Source organism: Saccoglossus kowalevskii, chromosome 13 (genome assembly GCF_978046115.1).
Source record: "Saccoglossus kowalevskii chromosome 13, keSacKowa6.1, whole genome shotgun sequence".
NCBI lineage: Eukaryota > Metazoa > Hemichordata > Enteropneusta > Harrimaniidae > Saccoglossus > Saccoglossus kowalevskii.
This window is the reverse complement of record NC_140653.1, coordinates 14921562-14949042: the sequence shown is the minus strand read 5'-3', so window position 1 is coordinate 14949042 and position 27481 is coordinate 14921562. Positions and strand designations below refer to the sequence as shown.

At 36.4% G+C, this 27481-nt stretch overlaps 1 protein-coding gene and 2 long non-coding RNA genes across 3 annotated transcripts in view; 2 read left to right on the top strand and 1 right to left on the bottom strand.

Moving 5' to 3' along the window:
- Positions 1 to 15427, bottom strand: part of LOC144347592 (uncharacterized) — a 47941-nt gene extending 32514 nt beyond the window's left edge. Inside the window, exon 1 of the long non-coding RNA XR_013419703.1 lies at positions 15356 to 15427. This is a non-coding gene — a long non-coding RNA (uncharacterized LOC144347592). The remainder of the gene's footprint in view (positions 1 to 15355) is intronic.
- A 2259-nt stretch (positions 15428 to 17686) lies between these two features.
- Positions 17687 to 18530, top strand: LOC146735030 (uncharacterized). The gene is made up of 3 exons (XR_014931347.1): positions 17687 to 17753; positions 18006 to 18019; positions 18460 to 18530. It is a non-coding gene; the product is annotated as an uncharacterized LOC146735030 (long non-coding RNA).
- A 4631-nt stretch (positions 18531 to 23161) lies between these two features.
- LOC100368618 (histone H2A-like) lies at positions 23162 to 24204 on the top strand. Its single transcript, XM_002732525.4, has 2 exons — positions 23162 to 23320; positions 23725 to 24204. Exons 1-2 carry the CDS (start codon positions 23212 to 23214, stop codon positions 24024 to 24026), a joined length of 411 nt encoding a protein of 136 aa, XP_002732571.2. The 5' UTR covers positions 23162 to 23211; the 3' UTR covers positions 24027 to 24204.
- Positions 24205 to 27481: the final 3277 nt, after the last annotated feature.

Sequence of the window (27481 nt, the reverse complement as noted above, 5' to 3'; positions counted from 1 at the left end):
ATGTATACATCTGCAGCAAGGCTCAGTAATACTTTATTACATGTATACATCTCCAGTAGGGCTCAGTAATACTTTATTACATGTATACATCTCCAGTAGGGCTCAGTAATACTATATTACATGTATACATCTGCAGTAGGGCCCAGTAATACTATAATACATGTATACATCTTCAGTAGGGCTCATTAATACTATATTACATGCATACATCTGCAGTAGTGCTCAGTAATACTATATTACATGTATACATCTGCAGTAGGGCTCAGTGATACTATATTACAGGTATACATCTGCAGTAGGGCTCAGTAATACTTTATTACAGGCATACATTTGCAGTATGGCTCAGTAATACTATATTACATGTATACATCTGCAGTAGGGCTCAGTAATACTATATTACATGTATACATCTGCAATAGGGCTCAGTAACACTGTATTACAAGTATACTTCTGCAGTAGGACTCAGTAATACTTTATTACATGTATACATCTGCGCAGCAGGGCTCAGTAATACTTTATTACATGTATACATCTGCAGCAAGGCTCAGTAATACTTTATTACATGCATACATCTGCAGTAGGGCTCAGTAATACTTTATTACAGGCATACATTTGCAGTAGGGCTCAGTAATACTATATTACATGTATACATCTGCAGTGGGGCTCAGTAATAATATATTACATGAATACATCTGCAGTAGGGCCCAGTAATACTTTATTACATGTATACATCTGCAGTAGGGCTCAGTAATACATTATTACATGTATACATCTGCGCAGCAGGGCTCAGTAATACTTTATTACATGTATACATCTGCAGCAAGGCTCAGTAATACTTTATTACACGTATACATCTGCAGGAAGGCTCAGTAATACTTTATTACATGTATACATCTCCAGTAGGGCTCAGTAATACTATATTACATGTATACATCTGCAGTAGGGCTCAGTAATACTATAATACATGTATACACCTACAGTAGGGCTCATTAATACTATATTACATGCATACATCTGTAGTAGGACTCAGTAATACTATATTACAGGTATACATCTGCAGTAGGGCTCAGTAATACTTTATTACATGCATACATCTGCTGTATGGCTCAGTAATACTTTATTACATGCATACATCTGCAGTAGGGCTCAGCAATACTATATTACATGTATACATCTGCAGTAGGGCTCCGTAATACTATATTACATGTATGCATCTGCAGCAAGGCTCAGTAATACTTTATTACATGCATACATCCGCAGTAGGGCTCAGTAATACTATATTACATGTATACATCTGCAGTAGGGCTCAGTAATACTTTATTACATGCATACATCTGCAGTATGGCTCAGTAATACTATATTACATGTATACATCTGCAGTAGGGCTCAGTAATACTATATTACATGTATACATCTGCAGTAGGGCTCAGTAATACTTTATTACATGTATACATCTGCGCAGCAGGGCTCAGTAATACTTTATTACATGCATACATCTGCAGTAGGGCTCAGTAATACTATATTACATGTATGCATCTGCAGTAGGGATCAGTAATACTTTATTGCATGTATACATCTGCAGCAAGGCTCAGTAATACTTTATTACATGTATACATCTGCGCAGCAGGGCTCAGTAATACTTTATTACATGCATACATCTGTAGTAGGGCACAGTAATACTATATTACATGTATGCATCTGCAGTAGGGATCAGTAATACTTTATTGCATGTATACATCTGCAGTATGGCTCAGTAATACTTTATTACATGTATACATTTGCAGTAGTGCTCAGTAATACTGTATTACATGCGTACATCTGCACTATGGCTCAGTAATACTTTATTACATGTTACATCTGCAGTAGGGCTCAGTAATACTATATTACATGTATACATCTGTAGTAGGGCTCAGCAATACCATATTACATGTATGCATCTGCAGTAGGGCTCAGTAATACTTTATTACATGCATACATCTGCAGTATGGCTCAGTAATACTATATTACATGTATACACCTGCAGTAGGGCTCAGTAATACTATATTACATGTATACATCTGCAATAGGGCTCAGTAATACTGTATTACAAGTATACTTCTGCAGTAGGACTCAGCAATACTATATTACATGTATGCATCTGCAGTAGGGATAAGTAATACTTTATTACATGTATACAGTTGCATTATGGCTCAGTAATACTTTATTACATGCATACATCTGCAGTATGGCTCAGTAATACTATATTACATGTATACACCTGCAGTAGGGCTCAGTAATACTATATAACAAGTATACATCTCCAGTAGGACTCAGTAATACTTTATTACATGTATACATCTGCGCAGCAGGGCTCAGTAATACTTTATTACATGCATACATCTGCAGTAGGGCTCAGTAATACTTTATTACATGTATACATTTGCAGTAGAGCTCAGTAATACTGTATTACATGCATACATCTGCACTATGGCTCAGTAATACTTTATTACATGTATACATCCGCAGTAGGGCTCAGTAATACTATATTCCATGTATACATCTGCAGTAGGGCTCAGCAATACTATATTACATGTATGCATCTGCAGTAGGGATCAGTAATACTTTATTACATGTATACATCTGCGCATCAGGGCTCAGTAATACTTTATTACATGTATACATCTCCAGTAGGGCTCAGTAATACTATATTACATGTATACATCTGCAGTAGGAATCAGTGTTACATGTATACATCTGCAGTAGGGCTCAATAATACTTTATTACATGTATACATCTGCAGTAGGGCTCAGTAATACTCTATTACATGTATACATCTACAGAAGGGCTCAGTAATACAATATTATATGTATACATCTACAGTAGGTCTCAGTAATACTATATTACATGTATGCATCTGCAGTAGGGCTCAGTAATACTTTATTGCATGTATACATCTGCGCAGCAGGGCTCAGTAATACTTTATTACATGTATACATCTGCAGCAAGGCTCAGTAATACTTTATTACATGTATACATCTGCAGGAAGGCTCAGTAATACTTTATTACATGTATACATCTCTAGTAGGGCTCAGTAATACTATATTACATGTATACATCTGCAGTAGGGCTCAGTAATACTATAATACATGTATACATCTGCAGTAGGGCTCATTAATACTATTTTACATGCATACATCTGCAGTAGGGCTCAGTAATACTATATTACATGTATACATATGCAGTAGGGCTCAGTGATACTATATTACAGGTATACATCTGCAGTAGGGCTCAGTAATAATTTATTACATGCATACATCTGCAGTATGGCTCAGTAATACTATATTACATGTATACACCTGCAGTAGGGCTCAGTAATACTATATTACATGTATACATCTGCAATAGGGCTCAGTAATACTGTATTACAAGTATACTTCTGCAGTAGGACTCAGTAATACTTTATTACATGTATATATCTGCGCAACAGGGCTCAGTAATACTTTATTACATGTATACATCTGCAGTAGGGCCCAGTAATACTATATTACATGTATACATCTGCAGTAGGACTCAGTAATACTTTATTACATGTATACATCTGCGCAGCAGGGCTCAGTAATACTTTATTACATGTATACATCTGCAGCAAGGCTCAGTAATACTTTATTACATGCATACATCTGCAGTAGGGCTCAGCAATACTATATTACATGTATACATCTGCAGTAGGGCTCAGTAATACTATATGACATGTATGCATCTGCAGTAGGACTCAGTAATACTTTATTACATGTATACATCTGCGCTGCAGGGCTCAGTAATACTTTATTACATGTATACATCTCCAGTAGGGCTCAGTAATACTATATTACATGTATACATCTGCATTAGGGCTCAGTATTACATGTATACATCTGCGCAGCAGGGTTCAGTAATACTTTATTACATGTATACATCTGCAGCAAGGCTCAGTAATACTTTATTACATGTATACATCTCCAGTAGGGCTCAGTAATACTTTATTACATGTATACATCTCCAGTAGGGCTCAGTAATACTATATTACATGTATACATCTGCAGTAGGGCCCAGTAATACTATAATACATGTATACATCTTCAGTAGGGCTCATTAATACTATATTACATGCATACATCTGCAGTAGTGCTCAGTAATACTATATTACATGTTTACATCTGCAGTAGGGCTCAGTGATACTATATTACAGGTATACATCTGCAGTAGGGCACAGTAATACTTTATTACATGCATACATCTGCAGTATGGCTTAGTAATACTATATTACATGTATACATCTGCAGTAGGGCTCAGTAATACTATATTACATGTATACATCTGCAATAGGGCTCAGTAATACTGTATTACAAGTATACTTCTGCAGTAGGACTCAGTAATACTTTATTACATGTATACATCTGCGCAGCAGGGCTCAGTAATACTTTATTACATGTATACTTCTGCAGCAAGGCTCAGTAATACTTTATTACATGCATACATCTGCAGTAGGGCTCAGTAATACTTTATTGCAGGCATACATTTGCAGTAGGGCTCAGTAATACTATATTACATGTATACATCTGCAGTGGGGCTCAGTAATACTTTATTACATGTATACATCTGCAGTAGGGCCCAGTAATACTTTATTACATGTATACATCTGCAGTAGGGCTCAGTAATACATTATTACATGTATACATCTGCGCAGCAGGGCTCAGTAATACTTTATTACATGTATACATCTGCAGTAGGGCCCAATAATACTTTATTACATGTATACATCTGCAGTAGGGCTCAGTAATACATTATTACATGTATACATCTGCGCAGCAGGGCTCAGTAATACTTTATTACATGTATACATCTGCAGCAAGGCTCAGTAATACTTTATTACACGTATACATCTGCAGGAAGTCTCAGTAATACTTTATTACATGTATACATCTCCAGTAGGGCTCAGTAATACTATATTACATGTATACATCTGCAGTAGGGCTCGGTAATACTATAATACATGTATACATCTGCAGTAGGGCTCATTAATACTATATTACATGCATACATCTGCAGTAGGGCTCAGTAATACTATATTACAGGTATACATCTGCAGTAGGGCTCAGTAATACTTTATTACATGCATACATCTGCAGTAGGGCTCAGCAATACTTTATTACAGGCATACATTTGCAGTAGGGCTCAGTAATACTATATTACATGTATACATCTGCAGTAGGACTCATTAATACTATATTACATGCATACATCTGCGCAGCAGGGCTCAGTAATACTTTATTACATGTATACATCTGCAGCAAGGCTCATTAATACTTTATTACATGCATACATCTGCAGTAGGACTCAGCAATACTATATTACATGTATACATATGCAGTAGGGCTCAGTAATACTATATTACATGTATACATCTGCAATAGGACTCAGTAATACTGTATTACAAGTATACTTCTGCAGTAGGACTCAGTAATTCTTTATTACATGTATACATCTGCGCAGCAGGGCTCAGTAATACTTTATTACATGTATACATCTGCAGCAAGGCTCAGTAATACTTTATTACATGCATACATCTGCAGTAGGGCTCAGTAATACTTTATTACAGGCATACATTTGCAGTAGGGCTCAGTAATACTATATTACATGTATACATCTGCAGTAGGACTCATTAATACTATATTACATGTATACATCTGCAATAGGACTCAGTAATACTTTATTACATGTATACATATGCGCAGCAGGGCTCAGTAATACTTTATTACATGCATACATCTGCAGTAGGGCTCAGTAATACTTTATTACATGTATACATCTGCAGTAGGGCTCAGTAATACTGTATTACATGCATACATCTGCAGTATCGCTCAGCAATACTATATTACATGTATGCATCTGCAGTAGGGATAAGTAATACTTTATTACATGTATACAGTTGCATTATGGCTCAGTAATACTTTATTACATGTATACATCTGCAGTAGGGCTCAGTAATACTGTATTACAAGTATACATCTCCAGTAGGACTCAGTAATACTTTATTACATGTATACATCTGCGCAGCAGGGCTCAGTAATACTTTATTACATGCATACATCTGCAATAGGGCTCAGTAATACTTTATTACATGTATACATTTGCTGTAGAGCTCAGTAATACTGTATTACATGCATACATCTGCACTATGGCTCAGTAATACTTTATTACATGTATACATCCGCAGTAGGGCTCAGTAATACTTTATTACATGTATACATCTCCAGTAGGGCTCAGTAATACTATATTACATGTATACATCTGCAGTAGGGCTCAGTAATACTATAATACATGTATACATCTGCAGTAGGGCTCATTAATACTATATTACATGCATACATCTGCAGTAGGGCTCAGTAATACTATATTACATGTATACATCTGCAGTAGGGCTCAGTGATACTATATTACAGGTATACATCTGCAGTAGGGCTCAGTAATACTTTATTACATGCATACATCTGCAGTATGGCTCAGTAATACTATATTACATATATACACCTGCAGTAGGGCTCAGTAATACTATATTACATGTATACATCTGCAATAGGGCTCAGTAATACTGTATTACAAGTATACTTCTGCAGTAGGACTCAGTAATACTTTATTACATGTATACATCTGCGCAACAGGGCTCAGTAATACTTTATTACATGTATACATCTGCAGCAAGGCTCAGTAATACTTTATTACATGCATACATCTGCAGTAGGGCTCAGTAATACTTTATTACATGTATACATTTGCAGTAGGGCCCAGTAATACTATATTACATGTATACATCTGCAGTAGGACTCAGTAATACTTTATTACATGTATACATCTGCGCAGCAGGGCTCAGTAATACTTTATTACATGTATACATCTGCAGCAAGGCTCAGTAATACTTAATTACATGCATACATCTGCAGCAAGGCTCAGTAATACTTTATTACACGTATACATCTGCAGGAAGGCTCAGTAATACTTTATTACATGTATACATCTCCAGTTGGGCTCAGTAATACTATATTACATGTATACATCTGCAGTAGGGCTCAGTAATACTATAATACATGTATACACCTACAGTAGGGCTCATTAATACTATATTACATGCATACATCTGTAGTAGGACTCAGTAATACTATATTACAGGTATACATCTGCAGTAGGGCTCAGTAATACTTTATTACATGCATACATCTGCTGTATGGCTCAGTAATACTTTATTACATGCATACATCTGCAGTAGGGCTCAGCAATACTATATTACATGTATACATCTGCAGTAGGGCTCCGTAATACTATATTACATGTATGCATCTGCAGCAAGGCTCAGTAATACTTTATTACATGCATACATCCGCAGTAGGGCTCAGTAATACTATATTACATGTATACATCTGCAGTAGGGCTCAGTAATACTTTATTACATGCATACATCTGCAGTATGGCTCAGTAATACTATATTACATGTATACATCTGCAGTAGGGCTCAGTAATACTATATTACATGTATACATCTGCAGTAGGGCTCAGTAATACTTTATTACATGTATACATCTGCGCAGCAGGGCTCAGTAATACTTTATTACATGCATACATCTGCAGTAGGGCTCAGTAATACTATATTACATGTATGCATCTGCAGTAGGGATCAGTAATACTTTATTGCATGTATACATCTGCAGCAAGGCTCAGTAATACTTTATTACATGTATACATCTGCGCAGCAGGGCTCAGTAATACTTTATTACATGCATACATCTGTAGTAGGGCACAGTAATACTATATTACATGTATGCATCTGCAGTAGGGATCAGTAATACTTTATTGCATGTATACATCTGCAGTATGGCTCAGTAATACTTTATTACATGTATACATTTGCAGTAGTGCTCAGTAATACTGTATTACATGCGTACATCTGCACTATGGCTCAGTAATACTTTATTACATGTTACATCTGCAGTAGGGCTCAGTAATACTATATTACATGTATACATCTGTAGTAGGGCTCAGCAATACCATATTACATGTATGCATCTGCAGTAGGGCTCAGTAATACTTTATTACATGCATACATCTGCAGTATGGCTCAGTAATACTATATTACATGTATACACCTGCAGTAGGGCTCAGTAATACTATATTACATGTATACATCTGCAATAGGGCTCAGTAATACTGTATTACAAGTATACTTCTGCAGTAGGACTCAGCAATACTATATTACATGTATGCATCTGCAGTAGGGATAAGTAATACTTTATTACATGTATACAGTTGCATTATGGCTCAGTAATACTTTATTACATGCATACATCTGCAGTATGGCTCAGTAATACTATATTACATGTATACACCTGCAGTAGGGCTCAGTAATACTATATAACAAGTATACATCTCCAGTAGGACTCAGTAATACTTTATTACATGTATACATCTGCGCAGCAGGGCTCAGTAATACTTTATTACATGCATACATCTGCAGTAGGGCTCAGTAATACTTTATTACATGTATACATTTGCAGTAGAGCTCAGTAATACTGTATTACATGCATACATCTGCACTATGGCTCAGTAATACTTTATTACATGTATACATCCGCAGTAGGGCTCAGTAATACTATATTCCATGTATACATCTGCAGTAGGGCTCAGCAATACTATATTACATGTATGCATCTGCAGTAGGGATCAGTAATACTTTATTACATGTATACATCTGCGCATCAGGGCTCAGTAATACTTTATTACATGTATACATCTCCAGTAGGGCTCAGTAATACTATATTACATGTATACATCTGCAGTAGGAATCAGTGTTACATGTATACATCTGCAGTAGGGCTCAATAATACTTTATTACATGTATACATCTGCAGTAGGGCTCAGTAATACTCTATTACATGTATACATCTACAGAAGGGCTCAGTAATACAATATTATATGTATACATCTACAGTAGGTCTCAGTAATACTATATTACATGTATGCATCTGCAGTAGGGCTCAGTAATACTTTATTGCATGTATACATCTGCGCAGCAGGGCTCAGTAATACTTTATTACATGTATACATCTGCAGCAAGGCTCAGTAATACTTTATTACATGTATACATCTGCAGGAAGGCTCAGTAATACTTTATTACATGTATACATCTCTAGTAGGGCTCAGTAATACTATATTACATGTATACATCTGCAGTAGGGCTCAGTAATACTATAATACATGTATACATCTGCAGTAGGGCTCATTAATACTATTTTACATGCATACATCTGCAGTAGGGCTCAGTAATACTATATTACATGTATACATCTGCAGTAGGGCTCAGTGATACTATATTACAGGTATACATCTGCAGTAGGGCTCAGTAATAATTTATTACATGCATACATCTGCAGTATGGCTCAGTAATACTATATTACATGTATACACCTGCAGTAGGGCTCAGTAATACTATATTACATGTATACATCTGCAATAGGGCTCAGTAATACTGTATTACAAGTATACTTCTGCAGTAGGACTCAGTAATACTTTATTACATGTATATATCTGCGCAACAGGGCTCAGTAATACTTTATTACATGTATACATCTGCAGTAGGGCCCAGTAATACTATATTACATGTATACATCTGCAGTAGGACTCAGTAATACTTTATTACATGTATACATCTGCGCAGCAGGGCTCAGTAATACTTTATTACATGTATACATCTGCAGCAAGGCTCAGTAATACTTTATTACATGCATACATCTGCAGTAGGGCTCAGCAATACTATATTACATGTATACATCTGCAGTAGGGCTCAGTAATACTATATGACATGTATGCATCTGCAGTAGGACTCAGTAATACTTTATTACATGTATACATCTGCGCTGCAGGGCTCAGTAATACTTTATTACATGTATACATCTGCAGCAAGGCTCAGTAATACTTTATTACATGTATACATCTCCAGTAGGGCTCAGTAATACTATATTACATGTATACATCTGCATTAGGGCTCAGTATTACATGTATACATCTGCGCAGCAGGGCTCAGTAATACTTTATTACATGTATACATCTGCAGCAAGGCTCAGTAATACTTTATTACATGTATACATCTCCAGTAGGGCTCAGTAATACTTTATTACATGTATACATCTCCAGTAGGGCTCAGTAATACTATATTACATGTATACATCTGCAGTAGGGCCCAGTAATACTATAATACATGTATACATCTTCAGTAGGGCTCATTAATACTATATTACATGCATACATCTGCAGTAGTGCTCAGTAATACTATATTACATGTTTACATCTGCAGTAGGGCTCAGTGATACTATATTACAGGTATACATCTGCAGTAGGGCACAGTAATACTTTATTACATGCATACATCTGCAGTATGGCTTAGTAATACTATATTACATGTATACATCTGCAGTAGGGCTCAGTAATACTATATTACATGTATACATCTGCAATAGGGCTCAGTAATACTGTATTACAAGTATACTTCTGCAGTAGGACTCAGTAATACTTTATTACATGTATACATCTGCGCAGCAGGGCTCAGTAATACTTTATTACATGTATACATCTGCAGCAAGGCTCAGTAATACTTTATTACATGCATACATCTGCAGTAGGGCTCAGTAATACTTTATTACAGGCATACATTTGCAGTAGGGCTCAGTAATACTATATTACATGTATACATCTGCAGTGGGGCTCAGTAATAATATATTACATGTATACATCTGCAGTAGGGCCCAGTAATACTTTATTACATGTATACATCTGCAGTAGGGCTCAGTAATACATTATTACATGTATACATCTGCGCAGCAGGGCTCAGTAATACTTTATTACATGTATACATCTGCAGCAAGGCTCAGTAATACTTTATTACACGTATACATCTGCAGGAAGGCTCAGTAATACTTTATTACATGTATACATCTCCAGTAGGGCTCAGTAATACTATATTACATGTATACATCTGCAGTAGGGCTCAGTAATACTATAATACATGTATACATCTGCAGTAGGGCTCATTAATACTATATTACATGCATACATCTGTAGTAGGACACAGTAATACTATATTACAGGTATACATCTGCAGTAGGGCTCAGTAATACTTTATTACATGCATACATCTGCTGTATGGCTCAGTAATACTATATTACATGCATACATCTGCAGTAGGGCTCAGCAATACTATATTACATGTATACATCTGCAGTAGGGCTCCGTAATACTATATTACATGTATGCATCTGCAGCAAGGCTCAGTAATACTTTATTACATGCATACATCCGCAGTAGGGCTCAGTAATACTATATTACATGTATACATCTGCAGTAGGGCTCAGTAATACTTTATTACATGCATACATCTGCAGTATGGCTCAGTAATACTATATTACATGTATACATCTGCAGTAGGGCTCAGTAATACTATATTACATGTATACATCTGCAGTAGGGCTCAGTAATACTTTATTACATGTATACATCTGCGCAGCAGGGCTCAGTAATACTTTATTACATGCATACATCTGCAGTAGGGCTCAGTAATACTATATTACATGTATGCATCTGCAGTAGGGATCAGTAATACTTTATTGCATGTATACATCTGCAGCAAGGCTCAGTAATACTTTATTACATGTATACATCTGCGCAGCAGGGCTCAGTAATACTTTATTACATGCATACATCTGTAGTAGGGCTCAGTAATACTATATTACATGTATGCATCTGCAGTAGGGATCAGTAATATTTTATTGCATGTATACATCTGCAGTATGGCTCAGTAATACTTTATTACATGTATACATTTGCAGTAGTGCTCAGTAATACTGTATTACATGCATACATCTGCACTATGGCTCAGTAATACTTTATTACATGTTACATCTGCAGTAGGGCTCAGTAATACTATATTACATGTATACATCTGTAGTAGGGCTCAGCAATACCATATTACATGTATGCATCTGCAGTAGGGATCAGTAATACTTTATTACATGTATACATCTGCAATAGGGCTCAGTAATACTATATTACATGTATACATCTACAGTAGGGCTCAGTAATACTATATTACATGTATACATCTACAGTAGGGCTCAGTAATACTATATTACATGTATGCATCTGCAGTAGGGCTCAGTAATACTTTATTACATGTATACATTTGCGCAGCAGGGCTCAGTAATACTTTATTACATGTATACATCTGCAGCAAGGCTCAGTAATACTTTATTACATGTATACATCTGCAGGAAGGCTCAGTAATACTTTATTACATGTATACATCTACAGTAGGGCTCAGTAATACTATATTACATGTATACATCTACAGTAGGGCTCAGTAATACTATATTACATGTATGCATCTGCAGTAGGGCTCAGTAATACTTTATTACATGTATACATCTGCTCTGCGCAGCAGGGCTCAGTAATACTTTATTACATGTATACATTTGCAGCAAGGCTCAGTAATACTTTATTACATGTATACATCTGCAGGAAGGCTCAGTAATACTTTATTACATGTATAAATCTCCAGTAGGGCTCAGTAATACTATATTACATGTATACATCTGCATTAGGGCTCAGTAATACTATATTACATGTATGCATCTGCAGTAGGGCTTAGTAATACTTTATTACATGTATACATCTGCGCAGCAGGGCTCAGTAATATTTTATTACATGTATACATCTGCAGCAAGGCTCAGTAATACTTTATTACATGTATACATCTCCAGTAGGGCTCAGTAATACTATATTACATGTATACATCTGCATTAGGGATCAGTATTACATGTATACATCGGCGCAGCAGGGCCCAGTAATACTTTATTACATGTATATATCTGCAGCAAGGCTCAGTAATACTGTATTACATGTATACATCTGCAGCAGGTCTCAGTAATACTTTATTACATGCATACATCTGCAGTAGGGCTCAGTAATACTATATTACATGTATACATCTGCAGTAGGACTCAGTAATACTGTATTACATGTATACATCTGCAGTAGGTCTCAGTAATAGTATATTACATGTATACATCTGCAGTAGGGCTCAGTAATACTATATTACATATATACATCTGCATTAGGGCTCAGTATTACATGTATACATCTTCAGTAAGGCTCAGTACTACTGTATTACATGTATGCATCTGCAGTAGGGCTTAGTAATACTTTATTACATGTATACATCTACAGTAGGGCTCAGTAATACTATATTACATGTATACATCTGCAGTAGGTCTCAGTAATACTTTATTACATGTATACATCTGCAGCAGAGCTCAGTAATACTGTATTACATGTATACATCTGTGCAGCAGGGCTCAGTAATACTATATTACACGTATACATCTGCAGGAAGGCTCAGTAATACTGTATTACATGTATACATCTGCAGTAGGGCTCAGTAATACTATATTACATGTATACATCTGCAGTAGGGCTCAGTAATACTATAATACATGTATACATCTGCAGTAGGGCTCAGTAATACTATATTACATGCATACATCTGCATTATGGCTCAGTATTACATGTATACATCTCCAGTAGGGCTCAGTAATACTATATTACATGTATACATCTGCATTAGGGCTCAGTATTACATGTATACATCTGCAGTAAGGCTCAGTAATACTGTATTACATGTATACATCTGCAGTAAGGCTCAGTAATACTATATTACATGTATACATCTGCAGTAGGGCTCAGTAATACTATAATACATGTATACATCTGCAGTAGGGCTCAGTAATACTATATTACATGCATACATCTGCAGTAGGGCTCAGTAATACTATATTACATGTATACATCTGCAGTAAGGCTTAGTACTACTATATTACATGTATACATCTGCAGAAAGGCTCAGTAATACTGTATTACATGTATACATCTGCAGGAAGGCTCAGTAATACTGTATTACATGTATACCTCTGCAGCAGGTCTCAGTAATACTTTATTACATGCATACATCTGCAGTAGGGCTCAGTAACACTTTATTACATGCATACATCTGCAGTAGAGCTCAGTAATACTATAATACATGTATACATCTTCAGTAAGGCTCAGCAATACTATATTACATGTATACATCTGCAGTAGGTCTCAGTAATACTTTATTACATGTATACATCTGCAGTAGAGCTCAGTAATACTGTATTACATGTATACATCTGCAGTAGGGCTCAGTAATACTATATTACATGTATACATCTGTAGTAGGGCTCTGTAATCTGCAGTAGGGCTCAGTAACACTTTATTACATGCATACATCTGCAGTAGAGCTCAGTAATACTATAATACATGTATACATCTTCAGTAAGGCTCAGCAATACTATATTACATGTATACATCTGCAGTAGGTCTCAGTAATACTTTATTACATGTATACATCTGCAGTAGAGCTCAGTAATACTGTATTACATGTATACATCTGCAGTAGGGCTCAGTAATACTATATTACATGTATACATCTGTAGTAGGGCTCTGTAATACTTTATTACATGCATACATCTACAGTAGGGCTCAGTAATGCTATATTACATGTATACATCTGCAGTAGGTCTCAGTAATGCTATATTACATGTATACATCTGCAGTAGGTCTTAGTAATGCTATATTACATGTATACATATGCAGTAGGTCTCAGTAATGCTATATTACATGTATACATCTGCAGTAGGTCTCAGTAATGCTATATTACATGTATACATCTGCAGTAGGTCTCAGTAATGCTATATTACATGTATACATCTGCAGTAGAGCTCAGTAATACTGTATTACATGTATACATCTGCAGTAGAGCTCAATAATACTTTATTACATGTATACATCTGCAGTAGGGCTCAGTAATGCTATGCAAAACATTGTTATTTGGTCAGTTGACGTTGTTCTGCAAACATATGTGTTGTTCTAGGTAATGTCGGCATTTCACCTACACATAACTTTGTTACTACGAAGATCCGGACACACAGTTGCACGAGTAAAAGTAATTCCGGTTTAATTCTGTGCTAGTATCAGGGGGAAATTCTCTTTCTCTCGGGTTCTCCACACTTGTCAGGGGGGGGGGAACTCGTCTCGTCTCTATATCTCGTCCCCTTGAGGTACGGGATCGGGAAAGTCACTTATACTTTACAGTCAAATAAGACGCACACAACGAAATACGTTTCAGCTCTCGTCTTAGTCGATCTTTCGAGCACTCTATAAGACACAGCGCCCTGGGGAAAAGTCCCCAAGACTCTCACAAGGCTGAACCAAGACTCACCCAAGACTGGACTGCGTCAAGGCTCGCCCCTGGACTCTCTCGGACTCTCGACTCTCTCTTCTACTGCCTCTGTCGTGGAGTATTCGCCAAGACCAACTCAAACTCTCTTTATTCATTTTCAAAACTCTAACCAATTACAAAACAGTAAAAAGACTCTAGGGCGTAACCTTCAATCATAAAGCCAATCACACTAAGCACTGAATACGTCATATCTTTTGATTAATCGTTCACTACATTAATAACTATGGATATAAACTGTCAGAATGGCGACGAATATCTCGTAATTAGTTCCAAATCACTGAGCCAAGTTCCGTCCAAAACTTCAAATAGACCTGAACGATGACAGACATAACACAGCAATTCGCTAATAATCAGCTAATTAAGTCGGTTAACAGATACGCAAAAACAAATTCATGACACTAGAAGTATATGATCGCCATATTTATGATCCTTGCCGCGTTCCTGTCGCGTACAGTAAAGAGAGTTCAAACCGAATTCTTACTTCACAATACTGCAGAGCATATGTGAAGTGTATGGAAAACTTAATTTCGCGGCCATATATTTTTATTTCAGAATTCTGAACATTTCAGTAACCCGACCCCGCTGAATCGTCACTTTATTTACACTGAGTTTAACATGATTTTGACGTTTTACATTGACGTTATTTGTTCGAAAACAGTGAACACAAATTCTTGAAATATAGTTTTGAGACTAATTCGTATTAAACAGAGAAACAATCTCAGACAATGACACCTGTGTATTATCGTCTGTAAACAGACACGCAATCGAACCTTGACCCATAATGGTGATAACAAAAATGTAATTAATCATGTCAAATGTTCAGACTTATATGAAGCTTTGTAGCTGTCACCTGGCTGAGCTGTTCTGTATATGACTGTTCGAAAAATGGATAAAATTGATCCTGAGCTCGAAGAAAAAAACTTAGTTCCATGCTCACAGGTAACACCCACAGGTAAGAAGATATTCCGGTGAAGGACACATTTAAAAAAAGACATTCTTACGTATATATGTTACCATGATCATTAATTCAGCTTGAACACCATATTGTTAACATCCACATAGACAGACAATATAAAGAGATCGTTGTTTATAAACTCTGCACGCTTTGCCGGTATTTAATAACTCGTTAACAGCGTGGACATCTCATCTCTCGTGTTTGTAACGCGATTGTGACGCAATCCAATTGTACATTAACAAAGTTTAAGTGTAATTATTAAAGGTCAATATTTCACGTGATTCATTTTTAGTAATGATAGTACACCTAATACATGGTATAGAAATAAATGTGAAAATGAATAACACATACAATCCAACTACTACCGAATTGTGGGACGTACCTCGTAGTTATGGCATCATGGCAACATAACGTTTAGTGGCATTTATTTGTCTTTTGGAAAATGGTACTTATCGGATTAATTTCAGTATACTATATCTGATCAAAATGAATATTACAAAGTGAAACATAATGGCATTATTGGTAATTCCGGGAAAATATTGTAGATTAGTAAGTAATCGAAATAAATATGGCTTGGGTCCGTCTATTATGGTCTCACCACGCCGAGCCCTGTATTAATGTACTTAATAAACGTATATTATTTTGTGTTTTTTATATTCTTTGTGAGCGACACATGATTGATTCATGAGGCTACGCATCAGACAACGTTTGCAAAAATACACAATACGCGACTCGGAGCAACAGGTCATGGCGACGGGCGACTCGTGGCATTTATTCAGACTTGGTATGCATTAAATTCAGACGATTAACCATTACGGGTTTACTGATATTGAGCGTGATGTCATGCTAGATGATTACGTCATCAGCATGTGGAAACATCCTTCTGTCATGCCACCAACCAACTCTAGAATTTAGCCAAAGCGACTAAAATATTTTTGGAGTTACACATTATACTTTAAAAAAACTGAAAAAAAACTATGACAGATAGATAATTGAAGGACTTACAAGTGATTATAATATTCTAAAATATAAAATGGCGGTTTTGGTGACGTACACTGACAAACAAAACGCGTGACACTGATACCCTGAAACAAAATTATTATATCGAATATCTATTGTAATTCGTAATTTATTTATTTATTTTTTAAAAATACCCTTCCAGAAATGTTAAAGAAAATTTATAATGAAATAGAAGAACTGAAAGATTGTATTAAAAGAATCAAGATATTGGAAGAAAATATCACAGTAGCCCAGCGGATCAAAGGCACTGGCAGGCTCCTAAGCTATAAGTCGTCGAACTCTACGCGTGATCTGTTGCAGATGAGTGTGCCAAAATTCAGCAACAAGATTAAACAAGAATGTGATGCTCTAATCTGGGCCGTTGAAAGACGGAGAAAACACGTCTTGGGACAAATTGCTGAGGTAAAACATGGTGACGTACTGCATCATGACCACTGTGGCGCTGTGTGACGACTGTGACGTTGCATGATGACTGAGATGTCACATAGTGATTGAGGTGTCATGTGACAACTGTTGTTCTGTATAATGATGCATTGTGGTACATTTGTAATTATCGTGGTAATTCTAAGAGTCACTAGTTTCTGTTGTACATTGTTTTACTCAAACACACAAACAAACCGTCTTCTTTAATATTTCTTCATTTTTGTGTTACAGTATGCTGCCTCAAAGTAAGTTTGATGTTCGTATTATTGTATGAAATAATAACTCGATTTGCATTGTAACAACGTGTAACTCGTTTGTTTATATGGTGCCCTCATACCACCCATGCCACGTTAAATTCAAATACCTTATCGATACCATGATACCATCCTTTATCGTTTTTGAATTAAATAATTTTCTCAGAACAAATATGGATAAATTAGAGTATTACAATTTTAAATGTCCATATTGCATGCAGACACTGAATTATATTTTACTGTAAACAAAACATATTGTTTTGTTCCTACACAGAATAGCATTCGTTTGGTGCAATAGTAAAATGCGCATGCGCAATTCTAGTTATGTGTACGTGTTTATTTTTTCCCAAAATTAGGCGGCCCCAATATAAACATTATCTACATCGATTCCTAACGAATAATAAGTTATTATATTATTTATGCAATTTTAGCCAAGTATGCAAACTTGACCTGAGCGATTCAAAGAAAGCTTTAAAGGAACTTTGTTTGAAGAGAGAAGGCGATAGCGTGGACACACAGACGACGCATAAATTAATTGAACATTATTGGGTAAGTTGAGTATGGTCGAATATTCGTATCACAGTTTGACGTAATCGAGAATTTGTGGTCAGTCGAATTTTGATAATTTTTGTAAATTAGGAAACTTTAGAGAGCGCTGCGAAAAGTAATCATCATGATCTTTAATGAAGTCACAGAGTATTGTAATAAACAAGGTAAAATACATGACTAAGTAGTTTCCGCACTTTCTTACAATACCTGTTTTGTTAATAAATAAATAAATAAATAAATAAATAAATAAATAAATAAATAAATAAATAAATAAATAAATAAATAAATAAATAAATAAATAAATAAATAAATAAATAAATAAATAAATAAATAAATAAATAAATAAATAAATAAATAAATAAATAAATAAATAAATCATTTAATCGATCAATCAATTAAACAAGCAAGCAATCAATCAATCAATCAAGTCACTAGCTTCCGCATATTTTTAAATACTTTACTTTTAAATATTCAACGTAAGAAGAAATGTTATCTGAAATGTAACACATTCAATAATTACAACTCCAGATTACGTTATTAAATCTATGTGTATTATATAAAGTGTTTGCATAATAATAATTATCATGTACTGTTCTTTCCATTTAGTCAAAGGATGAAGATGCAGATAGGATGTACATTGCAATAAATAAGGTAAGCATTTAAAAATCATAATAAGCGGTATTATTATACATCTGTCCATGTAACGCCTCAAGTTACAGCGTACCGAAATGTTGCGGTATTTCCTGGGTATTTTCATCCTACCATATTAGTGTGTGTATGTGAATTCAAAATATGGAATGATTACGCGCGTAAGCGTCCTCTAATAATAAAAAAACAAACAGGCTGCCACCAGGGTTTGACCGGACTCCATACAAAGAAGTTCTCTGATTCTGTTCTAGACTTTTTGGATTTCGCCATTCCCATGATGTATCATTGGGAGGAAAAGATGTATAATAATACATTTATTACGAGAATTTCGCAAAGTATGCACTCAGACAGCACGCCGTCGCATCGACCTCCGCTGTGCGTCGGTCGATACTCCCGCTGTACTGTCTTCGTGCATACTTTTCTGTATCATGGTAATAACCTCATAATATTATTATGATTAAAAGAATGTTTAATTAAGTCGTCCACGGATCATGTGGGCAACGTAATACGTCATATTCTCATCACTGAGAGGTTGTTGGTCTTTCTTTTAGGGTTGTGAACCACAATGGATTTGCGAAGTGAACATGAAGTTTGATATTATCATCGAATACATCGAGTATCGGGGAAAAGATATGATCCGGGCATACGCAATGGACATAGAAAAACAGAACAATGCAGACATTGAGATTGTTCGGACAGGAAAGGAGAAATGTGAACAGGTCATACACCATTTTCAGCAAGACCTCGGAGATAACAGACATACCATGTCAATTGAAAAAGTGAGTGAATATAATGGTTACATGGAAAGGTCCATGATCGTAGGTCAACGCTGTGAATGGTCCAGAACAAAATTTCTGATTTGTATTTTTTTCGCTAAGGAAGATTTCACTTTAATACATATATGGACTACACCATTTCATCAATGAATTCCCCTTTCATAACACAAAAACTGAAATAATTATTGTTTCAGTATTCGAATTTTGAAAAAAAAATCCTGCGACGATATATGAGGATATTTCTGGTTGCCTTGTTACCACACTGCCTAGTGCACAGCAATACTATGAAATATTACTTGTAAAATAGTGACGTCATCGCGAAAGATTTTCCATTGGCCATATACAAATGGCAATTTTGTATGTTATAAGCACAGCTTGATGGAAGCAGTGTTGGTGATAACGATGAGTTACCCTGCCAACTGTAACGGTGTTTCCAATTGGCTGTAGTAATGTTGGCCCGGGTACGACGATGAGGGCGCAGTAAGTTCCCGTTTCAAATCCGTGGACCACAAGTGACGTAACAAACAATATACAAATGAGTGAGTGCTCAGAATCAAATCTTTTGACACTTTAAATCTAATTGATAATCTTTCTATTTTTTCCAACCAGGATTTTGGTTTAATAATGGAAAGGTACTAGTATGTTTACTTTATGATTTTTGTTATTATAAAAATATGAATAGCTAATGTTTATGTATAATATTAAATCTATAATTATATGATGAATGCCCTGTTGAGTTTGTGAAATCTTCGTAAAACCACAATTCCTTCATGACAACTCACTTCGTCGTAGATTCTCTGATTTTTTACGGCACTTATGGTGATGAGAAAACCTAATGCATAATAATGAAAATAAGTGATATTGTTGATTAAGCCCCAGTCACTATCCTTTAGTTTTTGTGTGTTTTTTAAAACTAGAACAAAAAGAAGATATCAACAAAAAGCTTTAACAAATGGTTATTTTCGGAGAGAAGATGGCTCGTACCAACAAAAACAAACAACTAATTTATAAATGATATCTAGATTGTGACTGGTATCGCAAAGTGTTATATAAGGGACGTATCCATTTTTGTATTATTGGATGCTAGGAAAAGATGGAGTTATTTATAATGGCTCTACGCCCACACCGTATTAACATATTCATTTGGTGGGTGTTGGGTATTGGTGGGGATATTAATGACAATCCACACACGAATCTACTGGTTTCATTTCAGAATCAACAAGGCCAAGGAATTGTATGGAAAAGTAACTTCATTGCCGGGCAAAAAACTCCAGTACGAGGTCAACTCCATGAATGCAATGAATGCATTGAGCAACATTAGTTTGGTGTTAGAAGGGAAACCTACACGTAAAGCGGTATCAAGGATTGGAAGTGTGAATCCCTGATGTTTGGGTACACAATGACAAAGAATACCGAAATATAAGCAAATAATTATTCAAGCAAATTGACTGATTATTATTGTAAAAAGGGTGAATTCAGGGGGGGGGACATGGTCATACCCTTACTCTCAAGTTTTGGGAAATCACTATGCATGAGTTATGTTTTGTGTTTTCACTTATTTGTTGTTGAATTATTTTGTTTTCATTTTTTTCTTTAAAAGTATACTTTTGTTTAATTTGTCATTTTAAAACAGTAGTTACAGACTTTGTTTGCCCTTGGTTAATCTCAAATTGATAGTCTTTGACCACTTAATAATTCATGAGTAAATAAATTAACAAACATAAGGTTGGAATAATTTTCTAATACTATCAAGAAGGAAATCGTTTAATTATCACTCTCGTTAACAGTCAGAGGGCAAACTAATGACTCTCGTTTTTCATTTTCAATGTACATGAAAAGAACATCACTCTTAACATAACGCATATGATTTTAACGAATATTTTATTGGAGTGGAATGAAATTTAAAATTAACCAAACAATAAATGTATGGTAAATTAAGTACCCACTACCAAATATAGCTCAGAATCAGTATTACCAAAATATGTTACCATATTAGTATTTAGCGTTAATGTGGAAATGCATAAATGCCAGATCCAGAGAATTGCCGTGCCGAGTGATTCCGAGCTTTTCTCAGTGAATAGTCATGAAATTTGGCGAAATGAAAAAAGAACACATTTTTTATGTATGATTCATACCATCGGAATATTTTTGCAGGATAAATTGTATCTGGCCCGATGTAGCATTGAATTTGGGTATCGCCGCGTTGCTGTTCGCAGCCCATGTACCTTACCTTACATTGTTGTTACCGATATGACTGGTTTACACCATGGTATTGAAATTTACGGCCTAGATTATATTGCCTGTAATGAAAATAAGAAGTGAATAAAAAATTAATAACATTTAATAATTAGTTTTCTGTGATCAAATAATACTGTGAATACTGTTCTCTGACCCAATGACATTATAACATATTCCAGAATACCGTATCCATAATATTGTACTATATTCCCACAATATTGTCTCAACAACACTGTGGCCATCGAATACTGTACAATACCCCCACAAATACTGCATTAGGGTGACGATCCATTACAATCTGATTAAAAAATAAAATATTATTGGTCTTTTTTTATTTTTTTTTTTTAATTTTTATTTTTTAGAAAACTTTTACTGAGAATACTTGCTAATCTTTGAACATTTTTGCATTCGATATTCGTCAATATTGTGGCATTATGACGCACTTGATGATAAGCACCGTGACATGCACAAAACACATTCATGTGAGGCGCGCCCTCTAGCGACGAAGTGGTTTTGTTACGCAATCGACAGTGTTTTTTGATGTCAAAACTTTCCTCAATTAAATATCAATGAATTCTAGAGGACGCGAGTAATAACAGTTATTGAAAATGACGTAATTGACATGAGAATATAATCGACATTTCGCAGCCCACTTGTGATGATTTGGTGAAATGATATGCATAATACCTGGTGTGCATGGCGAATTGGTATTGACCAATCAGGCATCACTGACAATTTGAGTGTCTATAATTGAATTCTTGGTTACTGCAACACGTGGTGTTTATAGATATAACAGGGATTTGTGATTGGGTACAGGCCGAGCGCCTCCGAGTGCCGCTCGTTCTCATTGGTCAATGGGACACAATTACAGCTGAGATGTACAGACTAGGGTATAAAATGCATGCATTGGGCATATTTCTCGATATTCGGGCTAACCTAGAATCTTGATAGTCTACTCGAGTCCAAATCACAATGTCTGCACGCGGAAAAGGTGGAAAGAAGGCGGGAAAGTCACAGACGAGAAGTCAGCGTGCTGGTCTGCAGTTTCCTGTTGGTAGGCTGCACAGGTTTCTTAGGAAAGGTAATTCTATTTAATCATTTACAAAAATGTAGGTTTCAGGATTTTGAAGACGTTTTTAAATTTCTAGTAAAGAGCATTGATAAGTTGCATATAGATTGTAGTCAACGCTTTCGTAACTGAGCCACATGTCAGTCGTTTTCTGTGGGGTTTCCCCATTTGAAATCCGGGGACTGAAGGGATGTTTATTTCTACTGTAATCTCGTCAGCCAGGGGAATTTTGTTTTTCCAGAGCCCTTTACATATTGCAGTTGTCATGAATATAGTTGTACTCTCCACTTGCCCCTCCAATTTCCGACTTCACGACACTCGTTGCAGGTGTATGGACACATTATGTGGCAGTAATTGTAATGCCTATTTTTACACTGTCGTAACAAGTGACCCGAATTTGGTTTCGTCCTTTGTAGGAAACTACGCAGCTCGTATAGGATCTGGTGCACCTATCTACCTGGCGGCTGTGCTAGAGTATCTGACCGCTGAGATTCTTGAATTAGCTGGTAATGCCGCAAGAGACAATAAAAAATCCCGTATCATGCCACGTCACGTCCAATTGGCAGTCCGAAACGACGAAGAATTGAATGTACTCCTCTCTGGTGTGACCATCTCGCAAGGTGGCGTCCTTCCCAATATCCATTCTACCTTGCTGCCCAAGAAATCTGGCAAGTCGAAGATGCCTCTGTCTGCCAATGGAGCGAGTCAAGAATTTTAAATTTCTACCAATTTCATGAACATGTATCCACCTGCAGGACAGGACTTTATCACATTTGACTCGATGTCAAACTACTTCAACTCGCTTGTGTATTTATGCCTGCGGCATTATCTGTTTGTATTTTAAAATGTTTGCATTTGTGTTTCTTAAATTAAAAATTGTGTATTCCCTAACTGAAGCAATTTTTTTTTTTTACTGTGCATAAACAATTATTGAAATGTTGATCGAAACGAGCAAGTTACTCTTGCCAGTTTATTGGTCACTATCCTTCGCTGGTTTCCGGCGTCCCTTGCAAATGAAAAGTACAACGCAGGTATATACGTTTCTGGCATTTCTCTTGGTTTCTGTGCACATTTATAACAAAGATTGTATTCGCTCAACCTACGAGAGTAAAAGGACCCCCCCCCCCCGCTCTCGGGCCACACGCGCAAGTACTGACGTCGCTAACCAAGGGGAAATGGAACAAGCAACGAGTAGGTGACGGACTAATCAGGTTACCGGCCTCTGGTGGCTTGGTACGCCTTGGCTGGATCCCGCCTCAAGTGTCGTGGCGTACCAAGCTAAAGGACGCCGGGACTGTATTGCGGGCACAGTCACTTGAGGCTGAAAATCAATAAATACTAATTTAAAAAGTCGTCCGCTATACGTATATAAATAAACAAGTTGTGAAACATGACAACTAGTAAATCGACACCTTGTCAGTTTCAAATTTCGATTTCTTGCCTTAAAATGCGAAACGAAAATGTTAAAGGGAATCAGGTGTTACGTTAATAATGATTGTTCATATCGCTAACTTGGTTTTATTCAAAACTGCACAAATCCCGCGTTTTCTGATGATATCCGACGATTTCATGAACGAAAATGGCCAGCAACCGAAAATCAAGCGGGATTCGCATAGAGTTCTGGGTAAATCAAGTGCGCATACTCATTTTCAGCCCATCGGGCGTGCCGTAACAGCGCGTATTTCCTGATCCCCTCTAAAATTTGTTTCGCATTTTAAGGTAAGAAATCGAAATTTGAAACTGACAAGGTGTCGATTTACTAGTTGTCATGTTTCACAACTTGTTTATTTATATACGTATAGCGGATGATTTTTTTTTAAAATTAGTATTTATTGATTTTCAGCCCCCAAGTGACTGTGATTGCGGGCGCCGTAATGGCTACTTGCGCGCGCGCACACACTAAGAATGATCAACATTTAACCCCCCCCCCACATCTAAACCATCGGGAGCACAGGAACTATGATCAACTGTACGCACTTTCTATGCGCGGGGGTCGGTATCGGCTGGCATCCAGTGTAAGACATAGACGAGGGATGAAGGCTCCCGCGAGCTCATATTTTTTAAACTGGAAAAACAGACGAACAGAATGAAAAATAAAATCTATAAAAAATACCAGGTTGAAGAATATTAGTTGCTCTTTCAAATTTCGCCAAAGCCTTGCCTATATTTTACCTATATCTGCAGAATAAATCAAAACTACACAAATTGACTCCATTTATGAACAATTAACTGTTGGCAAAATTTAGGCAAGAAAGTCTGGTTGTGAAAAAAAAGCAGACATACCGGGTAAGCGGTTTGAATGAGAACCGGGCACATCGGTGTCTGATTGGCGAGCAATTAAGTGATCCATATGGGATTACTTCAAGTTTGTATTCATAGTTTTTTTTTCTCCCGGTGGTTCTCCAATGAAAATGTTACTACGTTCGCAACACCGTGTTGAGGCGACGTGATTTACGTCACTGCCTAGCAAACTTTCAGTCCGACACTTGGTGGCGCTATTGTGAAAATGCATTTTGGTTTCGCGTGTAACCATACAATGATATTGTTCACGGTGCTACAACACTGGAGCAAGAAAGCACGATCATTAATTAGAATTTTAGATTAGAATAATTGAGCATTTTTGTAATCTTCAATTGTGGATACACTGAAAAATTATAATTCTTTAATTATTCTTATTGTAGACATCAATCATCAGAGTGGATTTTCCAACCAAACCAAAAATGCAACAGTAACTTGTACGACGTAATGCATTCATTATATAAATTAAATGTTATTTAGTAAAGACTTTTATTGTATAAAGCCCTGAAATTTAAAGTTTGACACGTTTCTTTTAACTCGTATTTTGCATTGAAATATATCGAACGGAGACAATAGACCACTTACCCGGAATATACGGCGCATACATGACTAACATCTTCGTATTTACATTATTAAAAAAATAGCGGGCATCGTGCTTGCACCACAGTCTCGCTACTTCCCGTAACGTGGTCTATTCATTTCTAAGACGTCTGAATAAGTTCCGACATTTTTGTCACACGTGCCATTAACCTGTGTTGCTTACAACCCATGTTTTTACCACATATGCTTTCTGATTCATTGGTACATGACGTGCTGAACACCTCCAAATGTATAAACATTCATTTATTTTCTGTATTTATACAGATAATCACAGATTAGTACCTGTTGGTCCTTGCAAATATCCGGCCATTATTTTGTTTCGCCGCGAGTGGCGCCTTTCACATGCCGTTTATATCTTCAATAAATTCTCATTCTCATGAAATCCTGCAGAACATAAGTATATATTATGTTATCTCAAGTTCAATAATTTTGACACTATCTATACGGGAATCCCTTATGTTATCATAACACCACGTACGCACAGTTGGTTCACATCATGAGGTATCCTCGGGGTGGAGCTACGTCACAGACGTTCCACGTTGCTAAGACGCGCACCACTGTACATGCATTTCTATGGGCTCTGTGCGCGCTGCTGTGGAACACTGGTCGAGCCGGTGAAAATTCGAGAAAACAAACTCAACTTTGAAGTAATCTCGAACAATCAAATTTATATATGTTACACACGTAGGGCTAATCTTGTTGCACTGTTCAGAGGACTCTCAACAATCACCCCAAAGTACCGTTTTCTGCGAGTTTTGGGCCTTTGTTTTCACCGCCGCGGGTTGCCAGGCGATGAAAATGCCCGGATGTCCGCCCCCGAGGATTGCTGCAGTATTGTTTAAGATCAACAACTTGCATGTCTAGGCATAGACCTTAAAAATACATTATTTTTTAAGGTTTAGGGTAGACATTATAAACATATATTAAGATTGTTTACTAACTGTGGCAACTACGCAATGTTTGACCGTGGGGCACATCCATGGCATTCGCGTGATCGTGCAGCGAGAGTTATATGGTAGAGTTTGTAAGATTTTGTGAGAGGAGGAGAGAAGTGGACAGCGAGGCGTGACCCCAGCTGACGGTTTGGATGAATAAAGCTGGACTATCTGTAATGAACTAACTTATGTGTATTTCTTTGGGGTACGACTCGGAAACTGGGCTCTTCATGTGTAAGTCATTGCACGCTCGCCTGAGTCCCCTCACCTCGACGCTCCTTTCACAAAGCATGGATCGGTGATAATCACAAAGAATGTGACCAGTGTTAAATGAATATTT